This window comes from Orcinus orca, chromosome 18 (assembly GCF_937001465.1).
Source record: "Orcinus orca chromosome 18, mOrcOrc1.1, whole genome shotgun sequence".
NCBI classification, from domain to species: domain Eukaryota; kingdom Metazoa; phylum Chordata; class Mammalia; order Artiodactyla; family Delphinidae; genus Orcinus; species Orcinus orca.
The window spans coordinates 53,840,754-53,858,233 of record NC_064576.1 but is presented as its reverse complement, the minus strand read 5'-3'; the positions used below and the strand labels follow the sequence as shown (position 1 = coordinate 53,858,233).

The window sequence follows — 17,480 nt, the reverse complement described above, 5'->3', positions numbered from 1 at the left end:
TCAGCGGCCATGGCTCACGGGCCCAGCCGCTCCGCGGCATGTGGGATCTTCCCGGACCGGGGCACGAACCCGTGTCCCCTGCATCGGCAGGCGGACTCTCAACCACTGCGCCACCAGGGAAGCCCAATTTTCTCATTTTTGAAGGAAGCATAAGGGCAACAAATAACTAATGAAAGCACGTCATTTACTCAGCAAATATAAAATGAGGCATGAGCAAATGACAATTTTAGGAGCTCCCAGTGAAAAATGTATATTCCATAGCCCAGGATGGCATCACATGTTAGGAATTCAGCAGTGTATGCTGAGACTCCCCACTCCCCAGTTCCAGAAGTTCTTCATGTGGTCTTCCTGTAGTTATCCCTCCATTGTAAAGCTGTCTAGTCTGTATTTGCTTTGAAGCATTCAGAAGCCAGTGGCCTGGCCTGCAGATCTGGACTCTTCCCCCACAGCCTTCAGCTCCTGGGCTCTGGGTCATTAGAGTCCAAGTCCAGGAGGCTCATTTGGAGTCAGCCTCCACTTTTATTCCACCTTAGCATGACCCATGAGCAAGAATGACTGAGAAGGAAAGGAGCCTTGAGCGAGAATGACTGAGAAGGAAAGGTAATTCAATGGCAGGACACATTTCAAAGGCATCTGGAGTTTTTTAAGTTTTTCATAATTGTTCTACCCACTGAATTCAATTATTCTCAAGAACAGCATTTACAGTAGGCTTAAGACAGGAGCAACATTATTTGCTAATAATCAGCATAAAGTCCTCTAATCTTATGATCTGCAGAATTTTTGATGGTCACATAGCACTTAAACGCTGGTATGAAAAGTGGAATGGTAACGGTTACGGGAACCATGTCATTTAAGTCAGGAAGCATTTTGTTCCTTTACCTTCATTCCAGTTTGTTCCTCTTGATGTCTCCAAGCCCTTGGAAATGTTTTCACTGTAACCTTAAAGTAGACCTCCTTTGCAAAAGCTCTTAATGCCTTATTTATTTTTTCTTCAAAGTATTTAATAACTTTGAACACCAAGAGTTAGGTGTTTCTTCACTGAGCACTCAAATAGTGACACTGGAAAATAGATTTATTGACTTATTGAGAAGTTGGACTTTGAAAAACAACTTCAAATGTATTGTTTCTCTGGAGACATATAAACCACTTCTAAGGTCGTGGTTTCCTAACAGAATTTTTTTTTTTTCTTTTTTTTTCGGCTGTGTGGCTTGCGGGATCTTAGTTCCCCTACCAGGGATTGAACCCTGGCCCTCGGCAGTGAACGCGCCGAATCCTAACCACTGGACCACCAGGGCATTCTCCCTAACAGAGTAAAAGGATCCCTTGAAGGATGTTGGAGGGCAGAGGTGTGTGGGCAGCACTTTTTACCCCTTCCCCCTCCATCCCCAATTCAACCAAAATAATTCCACTTATATTGATATTGCATGACATTTCACAATCTGCACTTTTGTGCAATATTTCATTTGGAGAAAGAGTTCCACTGCTTAAAAAATTTTCAGAGTTAGAAATTTGCTATTCTAGGACCAATACTGGATTGTTATTTCTTACAGACTCTGGGGGCTTTCTTTTTGGAAAAGCCTTCATCAATCCTCACTTAGATTTGAATGATTCACTCCCTTGACAGAAGAAAACAAGGCACAGGTGTTCCTACAATTAAGTGAAGCAGACTTTTTCGTTCCATTTCTTGGATGTGCCTGTTGAATTTTCATAGAGCCTGGGGAGCAGAAATGATCTTGGAAATTATTTTCACCAACCTGTTTGTTTTAAGATGAGGAAATCAAGATGCAGATCCCAAGGTCACACAGCTAAACTGTAAACAGCCAGGATGTCAGACATCTCCCACTTCAGGGCCTTCCCTTTGTTCACGTTTTATCCCTTGTTCTTGCAGCCATCTTATTTCTGCCCAATCAGTATATTTACAAAGCTGTAATTTAGGAGTAAACAGACCATTTACATAAAGTATTCTGTCTTCTCCTCCCCTTAGCACTCCATCATCCAAAAGAGGTATACTAGACATACTTTTCTCAAAGATATCTTGGTCAGAAAGATGTGGAAATATGTGACTCACAAACCAGCACCGCTGGGAAAAATTCCTTCTATCAAAAATGGAGTTCAGCATCTGTAATTCACCTTTCCGCAATGTCTCAGGCATGTTTCAAATGTTTAGAAATGGAAATCTATCATCTTATCAGGCTCAGGCTTTGAATAAATTTTTTAATTTATTTTTTTTGGCCGTGCCGCACGGCTTGTGGGATCTTAGTTCCCCGACCAGGGATTGAACCCAGGCCCATGGCAGTGAAAGCTCTGAGTCCCAACCGCTGGACCACCAGGGAATTCCCTGAATAAATTCTTATTGCTGCTTGAATGTAGGACCAAAGAAGGGTGTACAGACTTCTCTGAATCCATTCAAAGTTAAACACGAGTTCAGAATTGACTCAGTTGTAGATGTGGAAGTATTGGCCAATCTAACTATTCAAAAAGCCTAAACAGAGATTGGGAGAGGGCGGAGGGGCAGGGGAGCAGTTAGAGAATGGTTACTTCTCTATAGTAGAAGCATTGGACTTAGAGTCAGAGCACCTGGGTTTGAATTCCACCTCTGCCAGCACTAGATCTCTGACCTTAAGAAAGTCTGTTAATCTCCGAGCATCGATTTTTTTATTTGGGAAATGATGTTAATAACACCCACCCCAAAGGTGTGGAGAGAATCAGAACAAAATGAGATATCCAGAAGCACTTTGTAAACCATAAAGGATGGTACGAATGTTGACATTATACTCATTAAATGTATAGTCCTATCCTTTCAATGACCCCATGAGGTTAGGTGAAACAGAGATTATCCCTACTTGTCACAGAGGTTAAGTGATTTACAAGCATACAATGTTAGAGGTCATCTAAACCAGCATTATTTATAAGGTAGAAACAAGATTTGGAGGGGTTAGGTGACTTGCCTGAGGTCGAAACCTTGTTAAAGTCAGAGCTAAGTCTAGAATCTTTGACCTTCAGAACATTGTTCTCTTTACATTAACTTCCATAAGAAGAAAGGTTAGCTAACGAGTACTGTAGATTATTGACTATACCCTAGCGGTCTGTTAGCACATCTCTTGACCTTTTAAATTATATTTATCTTCTAATCCTTTGCTGCCGGCTGTCAGCAGTGCCACCTAAGAATGGTGGGTTTGTATGTCTAGAAGGAGATTCGAATTTCACACATCATCAGGCTTCCGAAATAGCCTCAAAGGATTCTCTTACCTACTTAAAATATAGATAAGTAATCAAACATAACTTCTCCTAAAGTTAGCAAATGATTATCCTTCCCAGTAAAAATTTAAACACAAATCTTAATCATAAAAATGCTAGTCGCTCTTTGTTTGAAGCAAAGTTTTCTTTGTCATCTAAGTATTATAAATCATCCTAATCTGGTGATAAATCTTTGTGTCTTGCACTGAAACTCAGCATTTGTTTTCATTTTTCATACCTTTCTCTAAACAAATGAGATTTTCAAAAGAAAATATAGCAAAAGGGCATTTAAACAAGTTTCTAAATCAAAAAAAGTATTAAAATTGTTCCTCTCTAGTTGAGGCTTTTCTTTACTGCTGTGGTTTAATGTTTATGTTGGATGTTAAATACGAGACTCCACGGAGATTTAAGGGATGCTCTGAAGAGCGCAGAAATCATGATCATAAAAATTTTGAGCTACCCAGAAAAAGTTATGATCTAAATGTTAAGTAATGTTCTTGTTTAGTGACTCCTACGATTCCTGCTTGGAAGCAAGCTTGAGACCCTATCAGGTCTGATTTGACAGTGGTCACGGCAGAAGCAGACTGGGTGAATGGCAGAAGCAGGCGTTAGAAATACTAAGTACTAATAAGTATAGTTCATATACTTTTTCCTTTAACCCAGGCAATTTTGAGGATTAGCTCTCTGTAAAACGTGTTGGGATCCTTGGAGAGCAGATACTAGATAATTATGACATAGAAGGATTGTTTTTCATGGAAGCTTAAAATGATCTGCAGTAACACCAGGGAATGCTCCACATTTGGATGTACTTTGAATTCTTCTCAAGCAGTTTATTTACTTTGGGCACAGAAGAATCCCCAAGCCCATCTGGAAGATGAGAACCAGAGCCTGCAAACCATTTTATAAGCCCCATCCTGTCCTTTAGGTGTGTCTTCTCAGCCTTTGCAATACTAACGAGGCCCAGACAAAGGCAGATCCTTCTGCAAATTGCACTTTCCTTACTGCAAATAAAGGAAGGAAAAAAAGGAGGGAAAGAAAAGGAAGGAAGAAAGGAGGGAGGAAGAAAGGAAGGTCTGCAGCTCACCTATCTCATTTGCCTGAAAAAGTATAGGATGCTTTTTTTTCTCCTGGGCAGATAATTAAATGGTAGATGATAGACAGATCAATCAACTGGTAGATGGATTTGTGACTAAACTATTTCTGGAGTGTTCAATCAGTCTGTTTTTGATAACGAGCATCCAACAATTTATTTGACTGCTATTTGTTTAATAATTAACTAGCAACATTTTTTCCTTGCAGTAACCAGTTATGTCAACCCTGTAAGCAGACCACATGGTGAAATCTTTATTTATATAGTGTCACCCATGGTCATCGGGTTAGTAAGAACTTTAACCATCAGTTAAAGGGAAAGAAAAAGTCTAACATATATATATATATATGTATATATATTTCAAGGAACTGATCTAACCCCCTTACGTGTAAGATTCCCGTTTAACAGATTACTTCACCAGGCCCCTAATGAAAGCAGCCTGCCCGGCACCTTCTCAGGAGAACCTTATTCTTGGCTTAAAACGTTCCTGCCGTGACTATTGTCAGATCAGTCTGGACGGGGCCTGGCACATGTTTCCATGGAGGAATCGTGCAGGTTTTCTCCACATCCGTGCCAATCCTCGCACTGAGCCCGTGGTGACCTTGATCAGGCATGTCCTGAAGCCAGCACTCCCCTATAGTAATCCATCGTCCAGAGCTGGGCCGCCTTTAGGTTTCAAGTTTTGCTACCTTTTCACTACGTGGACAGCAAACTATACATAGAGTTTCTTTTCGTATATGGAATTTGTTCCATCCCTGGAAAGCATTTACTGCCGAGCTTTTTTGATGTATTGGTAAATTTCCCTCACAATTCTTTTGTATCATCCTTTGTGTTTTTTAAAAAACACCCTAAAACCAGGCATAGAATAATGTCCCTGGCCCCTGCCCAAGGCCCCTCTCTGGCTCTTCTCTGGCCATGCCCCTACCATCGGGGGAGGAATCTATGGGGCCAAAGGGACAAGCCCACTTAGAGCTTTTTCTCTAGATCATGCTCCCAGTTCCTGGGATCCCCAGCTATCCTGCTCGGGTGACCCCAAGTCTGCTCGTTGGGCCTCTTTGTTAGGTCCATCTTTCTGGGGCAGACTGGCCAATTGTGTGAGCACCCAGAGCTGAGGATGACTGAAGGCTGTGATGGCATGTGGACGTGAGGACCGGGTGTCCACACACGTGCATGTGAGGCACCTCGTGGTGGGGGACAGAGCCAGCTACAGAAAGAGAAGGGCGTGGGCTGCAAGCCAGGGGCCAGGACTACCCACACAGCCACGTTCTAGCACAGAGCTTCGAGAATCCAAGTATTCGAAATTTGACGCTGGCTCTCCAAGTCATTATAATGTATGTTTATCAAAGGTGGAGGACAGAATGTATTTTATTTAACAATTTGTAGCCTGATTCATAGCTTTCAAATATTTAGACATCCTATATGGGCCTTCATTTGTCCACTTACTTCTTCAATTATACACTTGTCTCTATCCACTCTCATTCTCTCTACCTTCCTTTTAGTCTCAGAAAAAGGAGTGTCCTCCATTCCGCTCCAAACTTGACCCTCTGACTGTGACCCTGATCTCCTTCCCCACTGCCTCCGCTCTGCTGCCTATAAAACGCAGACGCCTCTCCCCCAATACCCATCTAGCTGCTGTTCTATTTCTCTTTCTTATACCACAAACCTTTCACTGAAATTATCCCCACAAAGGTCACCATGGATTCTGATGCCCAGAAGTCATCAGTCACCATTCTCCTTGATGGTTATCGTTAGTGTAAGTCAGCACAGTTGCACAGCTGCTTCTGAAACGCTACACACTGATTTCCAGGGCCATCCCGGTTACCCGCATCTGCCATTGCCCTTCTTCCCTCTGCCCTGTGTCTTTCTTCCACCCCAACAAGGATACTCCCCAAGGCTCGGTTGAGGGGGTCCTTTGCTCTTCTCTCTCTATGCATTTCCCCTTGACAGCTGCACCTCTCCCTCCTAGGGATGACAGCCAAGTTTCAGACAGCAAGAAATAAGTTTCTTCTCTGATATCTCCCTGAACGCACGATACCAGCGTGTCTAGAATGGAGCTTATCTTCCCCAAGTAACCCAACTGCCTTCTGACTTCTTATTTTTACATAAAAATTATTTCAGCAGAAATGTTTCTACTTTTCATTTTTCATACAACGGTTTCAGTTATGTTATGGGTTGGTTTTTTTTCTTCAGCTAGCTTGGGCTAACCACCATTTATCACGTGAGTGCTGGGAGAAAAAAAATGCATTCCAGCTTCCAAAGAGCTTATTTGTAAAAGAATGTAGCCCACATGGGAAAGGAAAGCTTCTTAATGCCCCAACTTGATTGCAAACTCTCTCAAAATATTTCAGCAATTAACAGACCAGCCCCACTCATAGATACTAAAATGCGTTAAGATGAATAAGATACAGGCTTGCCTTCAAAAACCTCACCAGTTAAAAAAGAATAGACATGAAAAGGAATCATTGCATTGCCCTCAACACCTTAAGTAGTGTTTTGCACATGGTAGGTGTTCAAAAGACAGCTGTTTATTGATGGTCAGATGGTGAATAGACAGTAGTAATTCTTAAGCATTTTGACCCATAACACTCCAAGTAATCCCTAAAATATTTTGCCCCAGACCCATACCCAGAATTTTCTTTGCAGATCCCCCAGTTGCTCAGATACCCTAAGGTCTATTCCAGTCTTTATATCAGCATCACAAAAATTCTTAGAGGGAGGGCTTCCCTGGTGGCGCAGTGGTTGAGAGTCCGCCTGCCAATGCAGGGGACACGGGCTTGTACCCTGGTCCGGGAAGATCCCACATGCCGCGGAGCGGCTGGGCCCGTGAGCCATGGCCGCTGAGCCTGCACGTCCGGAGCCTGTGCTCTGTGCTCCGCAACGGGAGAGGCCACAACAGTGAGAGGCCCGCGTACCACAAAAAAAAAAAAAAAATTCTTAGAGGGAGATGGGAGGAGAAGAGGGAATTTGGGGGCAAACCCCATGATTGGAGAAAATCACCTTGCCCCAATTATAGTTGCCTCAGATCCCCAATTTCTTTCCAGATTCTGTAAAAATGCTGCACCTTTCTCTCAGCTCCAGCCTTTTCTCAACAGACAGGACTTTCTCTTGTGTATTGTGAGAGAGGGAATTTAAAAGGTATTTCCTAAACTGAAAAATCTGTGTCATGCACTATTAAATAGAAAAGCAAATTATAAAATCACACGGTCACCATTATCCATTAGTTAAAAATAATGTTGACGCAGACAAGTATGTGTGTGAATGTGCAACCCCTTACACATATATTGAAAGGAAATTCAAGCTTAAGAACTTATACAAGGAAACATTAACAGAGGTTATCTTTGAGTAATGGGATCATGGATAATTTTTACTTTCTTTTGTTGTGTTTTTCTATCATTTCTGCAGTGAATGTTTCACTTTTGTGTTCAGGAAAAAAGTATGTGTATTAGTTTTCTATTGCTGTGTAACATATTACCATAAACATAGCTTCTTAAGCAATACCTTCTTATTAAGTCATAGTTCTGTAGTTCAGAAGTCCGGCCAGGCTCAGCTGAGTTCTCTGCTTATGGTCTCATAAGGCTGAAATCAGGATGTCAGCCAGGCTGGGCTCTCACCTAAAGGCTCTGGGGAGGAATCTGCTTCCAAGCCCATTCAGATTGTTGGCAGAATTTTGTTCTTTGCAGTTGTAGAACTGAGGTCTCTGTTTCTGTACTGGCCCTCAGGCAGGGTTGTTCCTAGATGTGATGCTTGGGGTCTTGCTCTGTGGTCCCCACCATCTCAGCCACAGATAACTTCCACATGTCAAATCCCCCACACACTTCAAATCTCCCTGTCTTTCCCTCCTACTAATAGCCAGAAAAAAACCCTTACTTTTTAAGGGCTCATGTGATTAAATTAGGCGTACCCAGATAATCTGTTTTGATCAACTCAGAGCCAACTGACTAGCAACCTTAATCACATCCACAGAACGTTACATAACATAATCATGAGTGATATCATATTCACAGGTCCTGCCCACACTTAAGGGGAGAGGATTGTATAGGCTGTGTATACCAGGGGGCAGGAATCTTGGAGACCACCTTAGAATTCTGCCTACTACTCTGTGTGTGTGTGTGTGTGTGTGTGTGTAATTTTTTTTAACTCTCCCCTAAAAGTTAAGAATGGAATTCTTGGTAGCCCCTGTAGCCCTCATCATACTTTCTACCTCCTGCTGGAAAGCAGAGATCACACAAGGACTGACCAGAAGTGAAGGAGCCTGGAATTGTTTTGCCTTGTTGATAAACACACATCCATCGCTCTGCTTTTCTCCATGGCCATATGTTGAGCAATTCTGGGCAATAACAAACCAAGGAGTTGGAGGCTTATAGGTCTAATGACAGTTCTTTAGTGGACAGAGGCTTCTAACTCTCTGATTCTCTTGCCTATAGTATGACATCGCTGGACACTCTGGAGATGGCTACAACATTGCTCTAGTTCCAATTAACAAAATCCCCAAGGACGATAAGCAAAGACTGGAAATTCTCAGGGTAAGTACATTCAGTTACCTCTATATCATGAAAACTTCCACCAGATTCAGTAAAGTATCTTCTGGTCACTGAAAAGATTCACTGAAGAAGCAGCAGTTACAGGAAAGAAGACGACTTTCTGTTTCACAAACATTTAAGCGTTAAACTGAGAAAGCACTGATCATGCCTAAATTCCTTTTTTACACCATACAAAACTTAAACTTTGTTCCCTACATATTTTTAGGGTACTCAGGATTGTATTGGGATTCTGTTCAGCCCCCTATATTTCAGAAGGAAAAGAATGACTCCTTCTAGAGTACTCTCTAACCCAAATTTTATGTATTTCTTAGTATTTTCTAACAATAAATTCAGTTTCACATACTTAGATATACAATAGAAACACACTCACCGTGATTCTCAAGTAAATTTCCTCCCTTGCTATTGATGTAAGTACAGTGTTTAGTGTTGTAACTTTGTTTATTGGAAACTCAACCCATTCCTTATTTTTCTTCTGTGTCATCTCCATTCTCCAGTGTGATACCAAGTTTCATATTTTCTTACATTTTCTCACTTTAAATGGCAGCTTGAGCCTTAAAAATCAGTGCCAAATGGGATAGTTTTGGAACATTTCCTGTTTTTAATGAAAGTCTTAACCACATTCAAATATCACTGTGTATTGTTGTCACACTAAGGTGCAAATTAAATAGAACTCGCTCAGAGTATTTGTGCTTTCTCATTGTCAATAGAAAAATCATCACGTTTGTTAAAAAAGGGAGCTTCTCGTTCATGGCCTTTGTACGATGTCTCTTCCCCCCAGACGATGCACGCCCACGCTCAGTTCTGCATGAGTGGGGACCACACATTAGAGGGGACGGAACACGCCATCAAGGAAATCGTCAAAGAAGAAGCTGACGAGTACTTTGTCATTGTCTTAAGTGATGCCAACCTGTCACGCTATGGAATACATCCTGCCAAGTTTGCCCAGATCCTGACAAGCAACCCTCAAGTAAATGCTTTTGCCATTTTTATTGGATCTTTAGGTGATCAAGCAGCCAGGTAAGTGTCATCCCAGGATGCAGCAGGGGGCAGGGATGGAGATACTGAGTACCTGACACATGCCATTTCATGGGCTTCCCATCGTGAGGGGCAGTGGCGGGGGAGGATGGGAATGGAGGAGAAACAGAAACCAGAGTTGCTGCCCTCAAGCAGCTGAGAGTCTAGGTGAGGGGATGGGACGTTCTAGCTTATATTTGGATGAGCAATAATACTTCAAGTTATTTATTTTTCGGTTTATATTTAAACTAACCAACAATAAGATAAATAGCAAATTGATTTGTCCACCAGTAAATTAAACAGTACTTTATACATTTTGCCTTTTACATGAAGGTGCTAAGCTCAGTTCTATTCAGTTCATGCTCAAATCATATTCAAAGTAGCAAACATCTCCTGTTTTCCTAGCATCAGAGATTGGGTGTCTGTGTCTACATTGTATGTAGACAGACACACATATATGTAAATAATACGTAATATGTGTGTCTACATATTTATAGACATAGATCATCTTCTCTCTTATATTTCTCCTTCATGCATGTCTGTAATTATTGTAAGATGCTGCCCTGAATATGCTGATTATTCAGTAGAGAAATTTATGGTCAGATAATAAATACCATTGTGGATAGTCTGAAAGGAGAGATCTGGAAACACTTTTATTTCTTAAACACACTAACATTTATCTTCTTGAATTATAAACAGGAAGACTCATGGTTTTTCTCTGCTTAAAGTACTTGTAAGAAGCAGAAAACGCAATTGCAAGTATACCTCCTCAAAAAAAAAAAAAAAAAAAATCCAGCCTCCACACAAAAGGCCACAGACCTTTTGTTACTCCACCCCTTTTACCTGTCACCCCCTGTGGTACAGAGTCCTACAGACTAGGAGATGTTTTAGTGTCCAAAGTGCTGACATATTTTTCTCTTCCCTTCGCCTCGCTGCAGGATTGCAGAGTACGGCTAAGAACAGACTTAATATCACGTAATTACAGTCACTTTATTACAACTGAATTTGCATTTTTTCTCAGTTGTATGTGTAAGCCTCTTCAAGGACTTCCGTGTCCTCAAACGTAAACCATGCCTTTCCACTCAGGTTGTCTTCAGGACGAGCCCAGGATGAATCAAACGGCAAGCTCAACAAATATTGGTTGAGCTGAAAGAGCTATTTTGTCTTTCTAGTGAACAGATCCTGTTTGAATACTTAAGAAAACACAATAATACCCTTGTGGTTTCCTAGGGAAATGATCCAACATCCACTGGCAAAAGATATGTTGCAGAATTAGCTGGTCTACTGGGCATGCCAAATGTATGATACTACACAGGATGGTGGACTTTTATTAAATGTCATTCCAAAACCAAACTTTGTTGGCACAGTGAAAGGAGGCGTTCTTTTGGGTAGAACTGTGTCTTGTACTTATATTGCCTCCAAAAATGTCCCTTTGTTCCAAATGATAAATTGGCATTTTAAAAAATTATCATAAGCCTGTATAACCTCAGTGTCATCAAAACAGCAATTGCATAAGTCAGATTACATTTCACATTGTATGATGTGGGGCAAAAAAGAGAGAGAGAGAGAACGTGTGAGAGAGAGGAAGAGAGAAAGAACCACTTGGGGTTTGGCTGGGCAACGTTTTTCAAGACCTGTTTTCTAAGGCAGGAAAAGCAGTTAGAAGTACAGGGTGAGGCCAACACGTTCAGTGGATCCAGGTGAGCTAGTCCCAGATTGGTCCCTAGGGCTCCGTTCTGTCCAGGGAACATAAAAATACCAGGAAATTACAGTAATAAAAAGGAGAGAATTTTTTCTTTGCAAATTCGCTGATTTTGTCACTGAAAAGACCTTTCTTTCGGTTCAGTGCTTTCAGTGTGCCTCTCCCTGGAGCTGTTGTTGCCTAGTGACAGCGGGTTCCACTGCAGGCAGGGGTAAGGTATTAAAGAGTGAAAACTTCCCTTCCTAAGAAACCATTCGGATGCTGAGGTTTGCAGGGGCAGGAGGTGGAAGGGGAGCCCTGATTTGCAATGGTAATTTTCTTTCCCCATCCATCCTGACAGGCTTCAGAGAACTCTACCAGCTGGCCGGTCTTTCGTTGCCATGGATACCAAGGACATCCCTCAGATTCTACAACAGATTTTCACCTCCACCATGCTGTCCAGTGTTTAAGAAGTGGCCTTTATCATCCCGATGACCCTGGGATTTGAAATAAGCTAGGAAGAAAGAGTATTCTGAAGAAAAGAAGAGGTCTATAAAGTGCCCCTGAGTGATGACTGGCTAATTCTGGCATTCCCAGGCTTTCCTGCGCTTGCTAAGTAATCAGAGTTCAGCGAAGCAACCAGAGCGGGGCCTGTGCATGGAAATCTACAACCATTGATGGGTTTACAAATCATTAGAGGAAGCGAGTTGACCTGCATTATACAAAAGGTCAGGGTTAAGGGAAGGTGGTTTGAGAACTATGGTGCGTGGTCTATTTCCAAAAACCTGAGGGAAAGAGTACCTTGCTTTTGCCTTAACACAGCACCTGGTCACCTAGGATAACAAAAGTGACCCCAGCAAACTAAGCCTTTGATGCCACATTCTGACACTGGAATACAAGTCTGTGCAAACTCACCCAACCAGCTCTTCTTCAATAATTATTTTTATTTTCTCCTCCACTCTGTACTGCCCAACAAACAATGACTTTACAGTATTTAACCCACTGAAAAGTCCTTTCAACGGCAATATTCTATAAAAGGTTGGGTTTTCTCAATAATTTCATTTTCTTAGCCAAAACCGAAAGGAATCAAAAGATCCTTGGATTGCTTCCTTTCCCACGTGACTTTTAAAAGGCTTTTTAAATAATAAGGAGCAAATGTCCTATTCTCCGTGCTGCTGGGATTGGAGGGATGTCTTGCCTTAAGTTTCCTGTTTCTTCTCCTTCTTTAATGCTCCTCAGAAGTTTCACACTCCTCCGTTTTGGTGTCCAAAATGTAATGCTCAAAATAACAAATGCTTATGTTTTTACATAAAGCAAAGTGAAAACAAGGCAGTATGTTTGAACTGAATGGTAATGAGATTTCTTTAGCTATAAATATATATATATATTTAAGCCTCATTCTTTTTTTTTATTCCCATTCTCTCTTGGGCTGACCTTTACTTATCAATAGACCCGATGTCAGTTTTTTTTTTTTAATCAAATGCTCCAGCAGAAGTCAGTCTCTTTCCAACCATATAATAAAAGTTTCTCTTCACCTTTGATGGTAAAGTCCGAAATGCTAGGGGCACCATTGTGTCTGTGCTTTCATAAGACAAGTTGGAAAAATTAGTCTTGTTAATAATGGTAAGTTATTCACCCATACATAGTGGGAATTGTACGATTCATTTTACTTTCGTTATAGGAAAGAAAAATAGATGACACGCATTTGTTTCACCAATCCATCTCCCTATCAAAGAAATAAAAGCAATCAGATTTCCAGCGCAGTATTGCCCAGCAAGTTTGCGTGGCTTGTCTTGTTTCTCTAGACAGACGCTTGCTTTGTGTACTGAATCATCCAATGGTGCAAACAATTTCAATCCAAGAAGTATCTTTAAAAATGCAATAGCAGGGCTTCCCTGGTGGCGCAGTGGTTAAGAATCCGCCTGCCAATGCAGGGGACACGGGCTCGAGCCCTGTTCCGGGAAGATCCCACATGCCGCGGAGCAACTAAGCCCGTGCGCCACAGCTACTGAGCCTGCGCTCTAGAGCCTGCGAGCCACAGCTACTGAAGCCCACGCGCCTAGAGCCTGTGCTCTGCAACAAGAGAAGCCACCGCAATGAGAAGCCCCTGCACCGCAGCGAAGAGTAGCGCCCACTCGCCCCAACTAGAGAAAGCCCGTGCGCAGCAACGAAGACCCAGCTCAGCCAAAAATAAAATAAACATTAATTTTTTAAAAAATGCAGTTGCATTAATAACAACAATAATGATAAGAACGGCAGCTAGCATTTACTGATTACTATGTACCAGGTATGCTAAGTGATTTCATACATTATTCCATTCAATCCTCACAACAGTGCATGTAAAATAGGTATTTTTTAGCCTCATTTACAGATAAGGAAAGTGAGGCTCAGAGAACTTAAATCACTTTCCCAAGAGTCCCACTTCTAGACTATTGACTAACTACTCATTGTACTATTAACATCCTCATTTTACAAAGAGGGAAACTGAGGCTTAGGGAATTTCAAGAAAATAGGGGAAGGGGCAGAGCTGTGACCCTGGACTGTCCCCTCTCATGCTTTATTCTTGCAAACCTAGATGTCGAGCTTTTGGTGCCTTTTTCTCCTTTCTCCCAGTGCTGTTTCTCTTCTTGCAAAACGACCACATTTCCTAGAGCTCCCTCTCCACGGTGCTCAGAAACTATCTGCACGATTTGAGCACTTAGAGGAGGGAGTGGGGACCAAGGACATGGGACACTGCTGGAGGGACACTACCAACTGCTCCTTCTTGGGCCCACAGAGAACTGAGGAAGTGTCCATCCAAGGGGCAGCTTAACCCCTAGGGGTGCCCCTTTGCTAGAGGGTCACAGCCCCTGAAAGCCTTTGGAAGTTGAATCCAAGAGTGATTGACAGAACAGCCTTTTAATGAATCCTCCCTATGGGTAACTACCTGGGTAAGCAGAAGCCTTTTTTTTTTTTTTTATAACATGGAAAGAATGTTCTCAAGTAATTTAATTTCCCTTTCCCCACCGGCCAGACATCCTTTGCAAAAGTTATTTTTTAAAAATATGTAACCCCTGGCTTTTCTGATTTGTAAGAGGGAAGGATGATGGGGGAGGGGAGTAGAGAGTGAGAAAATGAAGGGCTTCTTTTCACTTCTTGCAATACCTAAGAAGTTGTGCCTTTATTATTAAATGCACTTAATTATAGGCCACTCCAAGCTATTCCCAGGCCCTTCTTAGGGCCAGGACGTTATAATAAACGCATTGTGTGCCTCAGGGGGGGGTTCCAGAGAAAGGCAGCTAAATCCGTCCTCAGGGAGCCCGTGTAATGCTGAGAGGGTTCATTGTGATCCCCGGCAGCCAGGAGGAATGAATGCCATGAATCGTCTCAGTAGAGGATGCGTTTTCCCCCTGGAGTTCTTTGTGTGCTCCAGCAAAATGACCTCATCACATACAGGCAGCCCAAGCGCAGCCACAAGAAGAGGGTGAGAGCAGGCATACCAGAGCCCAGCACATGTTTGGAATGAATCATTTAATTCTTTACATTACACCCTTTCCTGTGAGCCATCAGGAGGAGAAATCCATCAATGCCAGAAAGGTTTACTCTAAACAAACTTCCAGGCTTTGAGAGCCATGTAGAAGTGGTTTTCCGTGGGGAGCAGTGTCAGCGTCCCTGGAGGCAGCTCAGGAGGCTCCAAACCCTCCCTCCACCTGGTGTCTTCTCACGCCTGTCAGATCAGCCAAAATGAAATTCCTCGGGGAACAGAGGAAAGAGATATGGGACCAGGGAGCAAGAGGCATCCTCGCTTATTTGTTGCGTTTCTATTTGTTTCCTCCCATCGCAATTATAAGAGATATTTCACAAGTCTAAGCTGATACCTCACGTGCCTAGACAGACATTTTTTTCTGGAATTGCATCTAAGGAATAGTCAAACGTCCATTCGTGTTTAGTAAACTGTACGTCACTTCTTCAAGTTATTAAGAAATAAAATGTCCCCTTTTTAAAAATCATTCCAACCACTAACATAGATGGCTTTTTAAAATACTAATTGAAGGGTCTAATTCACTACCAATTTCTGGTCAGGGTTATATCATAAAGTTCTTACCTGTTGCTTTTCCTTTACCTTTTTTCTAAGACTTGCTGTGGCCAAAGTACTACAGGTCATGGAAAGGAATTCCGAAGTTCCATCTTGTAGTGGGAGGATTTCCAAACTCTGGGTAGAATTAGTCAGTAGGAAGGAAGTTCTCAATGCTGCTCGGCTGTTAACTACCTGTGCAGACTTGGGCTAGTCACTCGTGGGCCTCAATTGCTTCATCTCTGAATTAAAAGCTTGGACAAAATGATCTCTAACACTGAAGTCCCACGTTCCTTTAACTCCTACAGAACTGACTTTGTCCCTTGTATGTCTTAGAGAGTCACATCATCTCAGTGTATTTTTGTCCCAACCTCACACGCATTTTAGCCCCTACTGTACAGAGAATTTTGGCACGTATATCAATCGCCCTAACAAAAGTGTGTTATTGAATGAATATGCATTCTAAAAGCTACATAAGCTTCATTAGAATTGGTCAAGAGGGCTTTTTCCCCCCAGCAGTTGGACAGATATTTCTGTTGGATCATGATTCACAAGATTTCTGCCCATTGTCTCTTGCTTTGCATTTTGCAGCCATAAAATAAAATTCCATGTCTGCTGATCTGCACAGTGGGATCAAAAAGGATCAGGAATTGGAAAACTACTGTGTGCTGAGAGCTGACCTTTGTGCCACAGCTGAACAATGTGCAATTGTGTATGTGTTTTTTTTTTTAAATTGTTAGATCCTGTAAACAAAAATCTCCTCCAGAGGAGAAAAAAAATGCTTGCCAAGCAAACTCTCAAGATGAGAGCAATTTGACACTCTTTTTTTTTTTTTTTTTTGAGACTAAACGCTATCTGGGGCTTTCACCTTCAAACAGAGACAGCGTCTCTTCTGGCCCAGCCGTGCACATTTGCTTTAGAATGCCAGGGTTACATAATTTTAAAATTGAGTGGCACTTGTGGTATTTGGCCACTCAGAGCAAAGTATAACACTCTTTTAAGGTGGCTTGGGTCCTTAAAATGTGGCGAGAACATCGTGTTCTGCTCTAAGAAATCTCAGCAAGGGACCTGTCAGCTCTAAAAAGCATGGACCACCGCGCATGGTCCCCCCATCCCGCCCTCAGCAGGTACCAAAGGCACCCTGACCCTTCGTTCTTCTCACGGGCTTCAGTGAAAGGGTTTGGAGCTGCCAGCTCTTCCCCTATAGGAACAACTGAACGATTTGTCAATAAACCCCGACTCCAAAGATGGTAGGTATGACCCCAGAGGAGTTCCAGAATATAAGGATTTATTGAAATTACGTGCAACTCTGAAGCATTAGTAACAGTAACTGGAGCTTGACCTGGAAATGGAAGGAAACTGTCTGTCTGAATTTCCCAAAGCGAGTGTGTCTGTCATGCCGGCCGGAATGTGGAGAGAAAGTAATGAACCTGTCAAGAGTCCTTTGTGTAATTGGTCTCATGATACCATACTTGAAGCCTTATTCGTTGAAACTTGAAGAAAAATAAAGTGTATTTACTCAGACAGGACATTCAAGTTGGACTTTCAAATGTAACATTTATATTAATAAATACCAATGCTAATTTATTGAGACTGACCATTTCTTCATTTCGGAACTAATAATTAAGAAATCGTCCGTCATCAGTCTCCAGGAACAGAGTGAGTCTCAACAAAGCTAGGTGGTCCGTTTCCTTTTACAAAAGATTTTCTGGCCCATATGAAATTCAGCGCTGAAAACGCTGGCCCAGAAAGGAGCGCTTAGGGACCAGTGGAAATAAGTGGCAACACTGGGGAAGCGGCCTGTTGACCACTGTTGGCCTTGCCACCCAGCATGTGGGATGGGGGATGGGGGTGTCCCCATAG

General features: G+C 42.2%; 1 protein-coding gene across 2 annotated transcripts in view; it reads left to right on the top strand.

Annotated features, from left to right (window-relative positions):
- Positions 1–17,202, top strand: part of VWA8 (von Willebrand factor A domain containing 8) — a 368,625-nt gene extending 351,423 nt beyond the window's left edge. For both annotated transcript variants that reach the window (XM_033436725.2, XM_004274556.3), the window contains 3 exons: positions 8,752–8,850; positions 9,647–9,885; positions 11,925–17,202. In XM_033436725.2, coding sequence (XP_033292616.1) covers positions 8,752–8,850; positions 9,647–9,885; positions 11,925–12,033 — 447 coding nt within the window. In that variant the 3' untranslated portion in view covers positions 12,034–17,202. The remainder of the gene's footprint in view (positions 1–8,751; positions 8,851–9,646; positions 9,886–11,924) is intronic.
- The last annotated feature ends 278 nt before the right edge of the window (positions 17,203–17,480 follow it).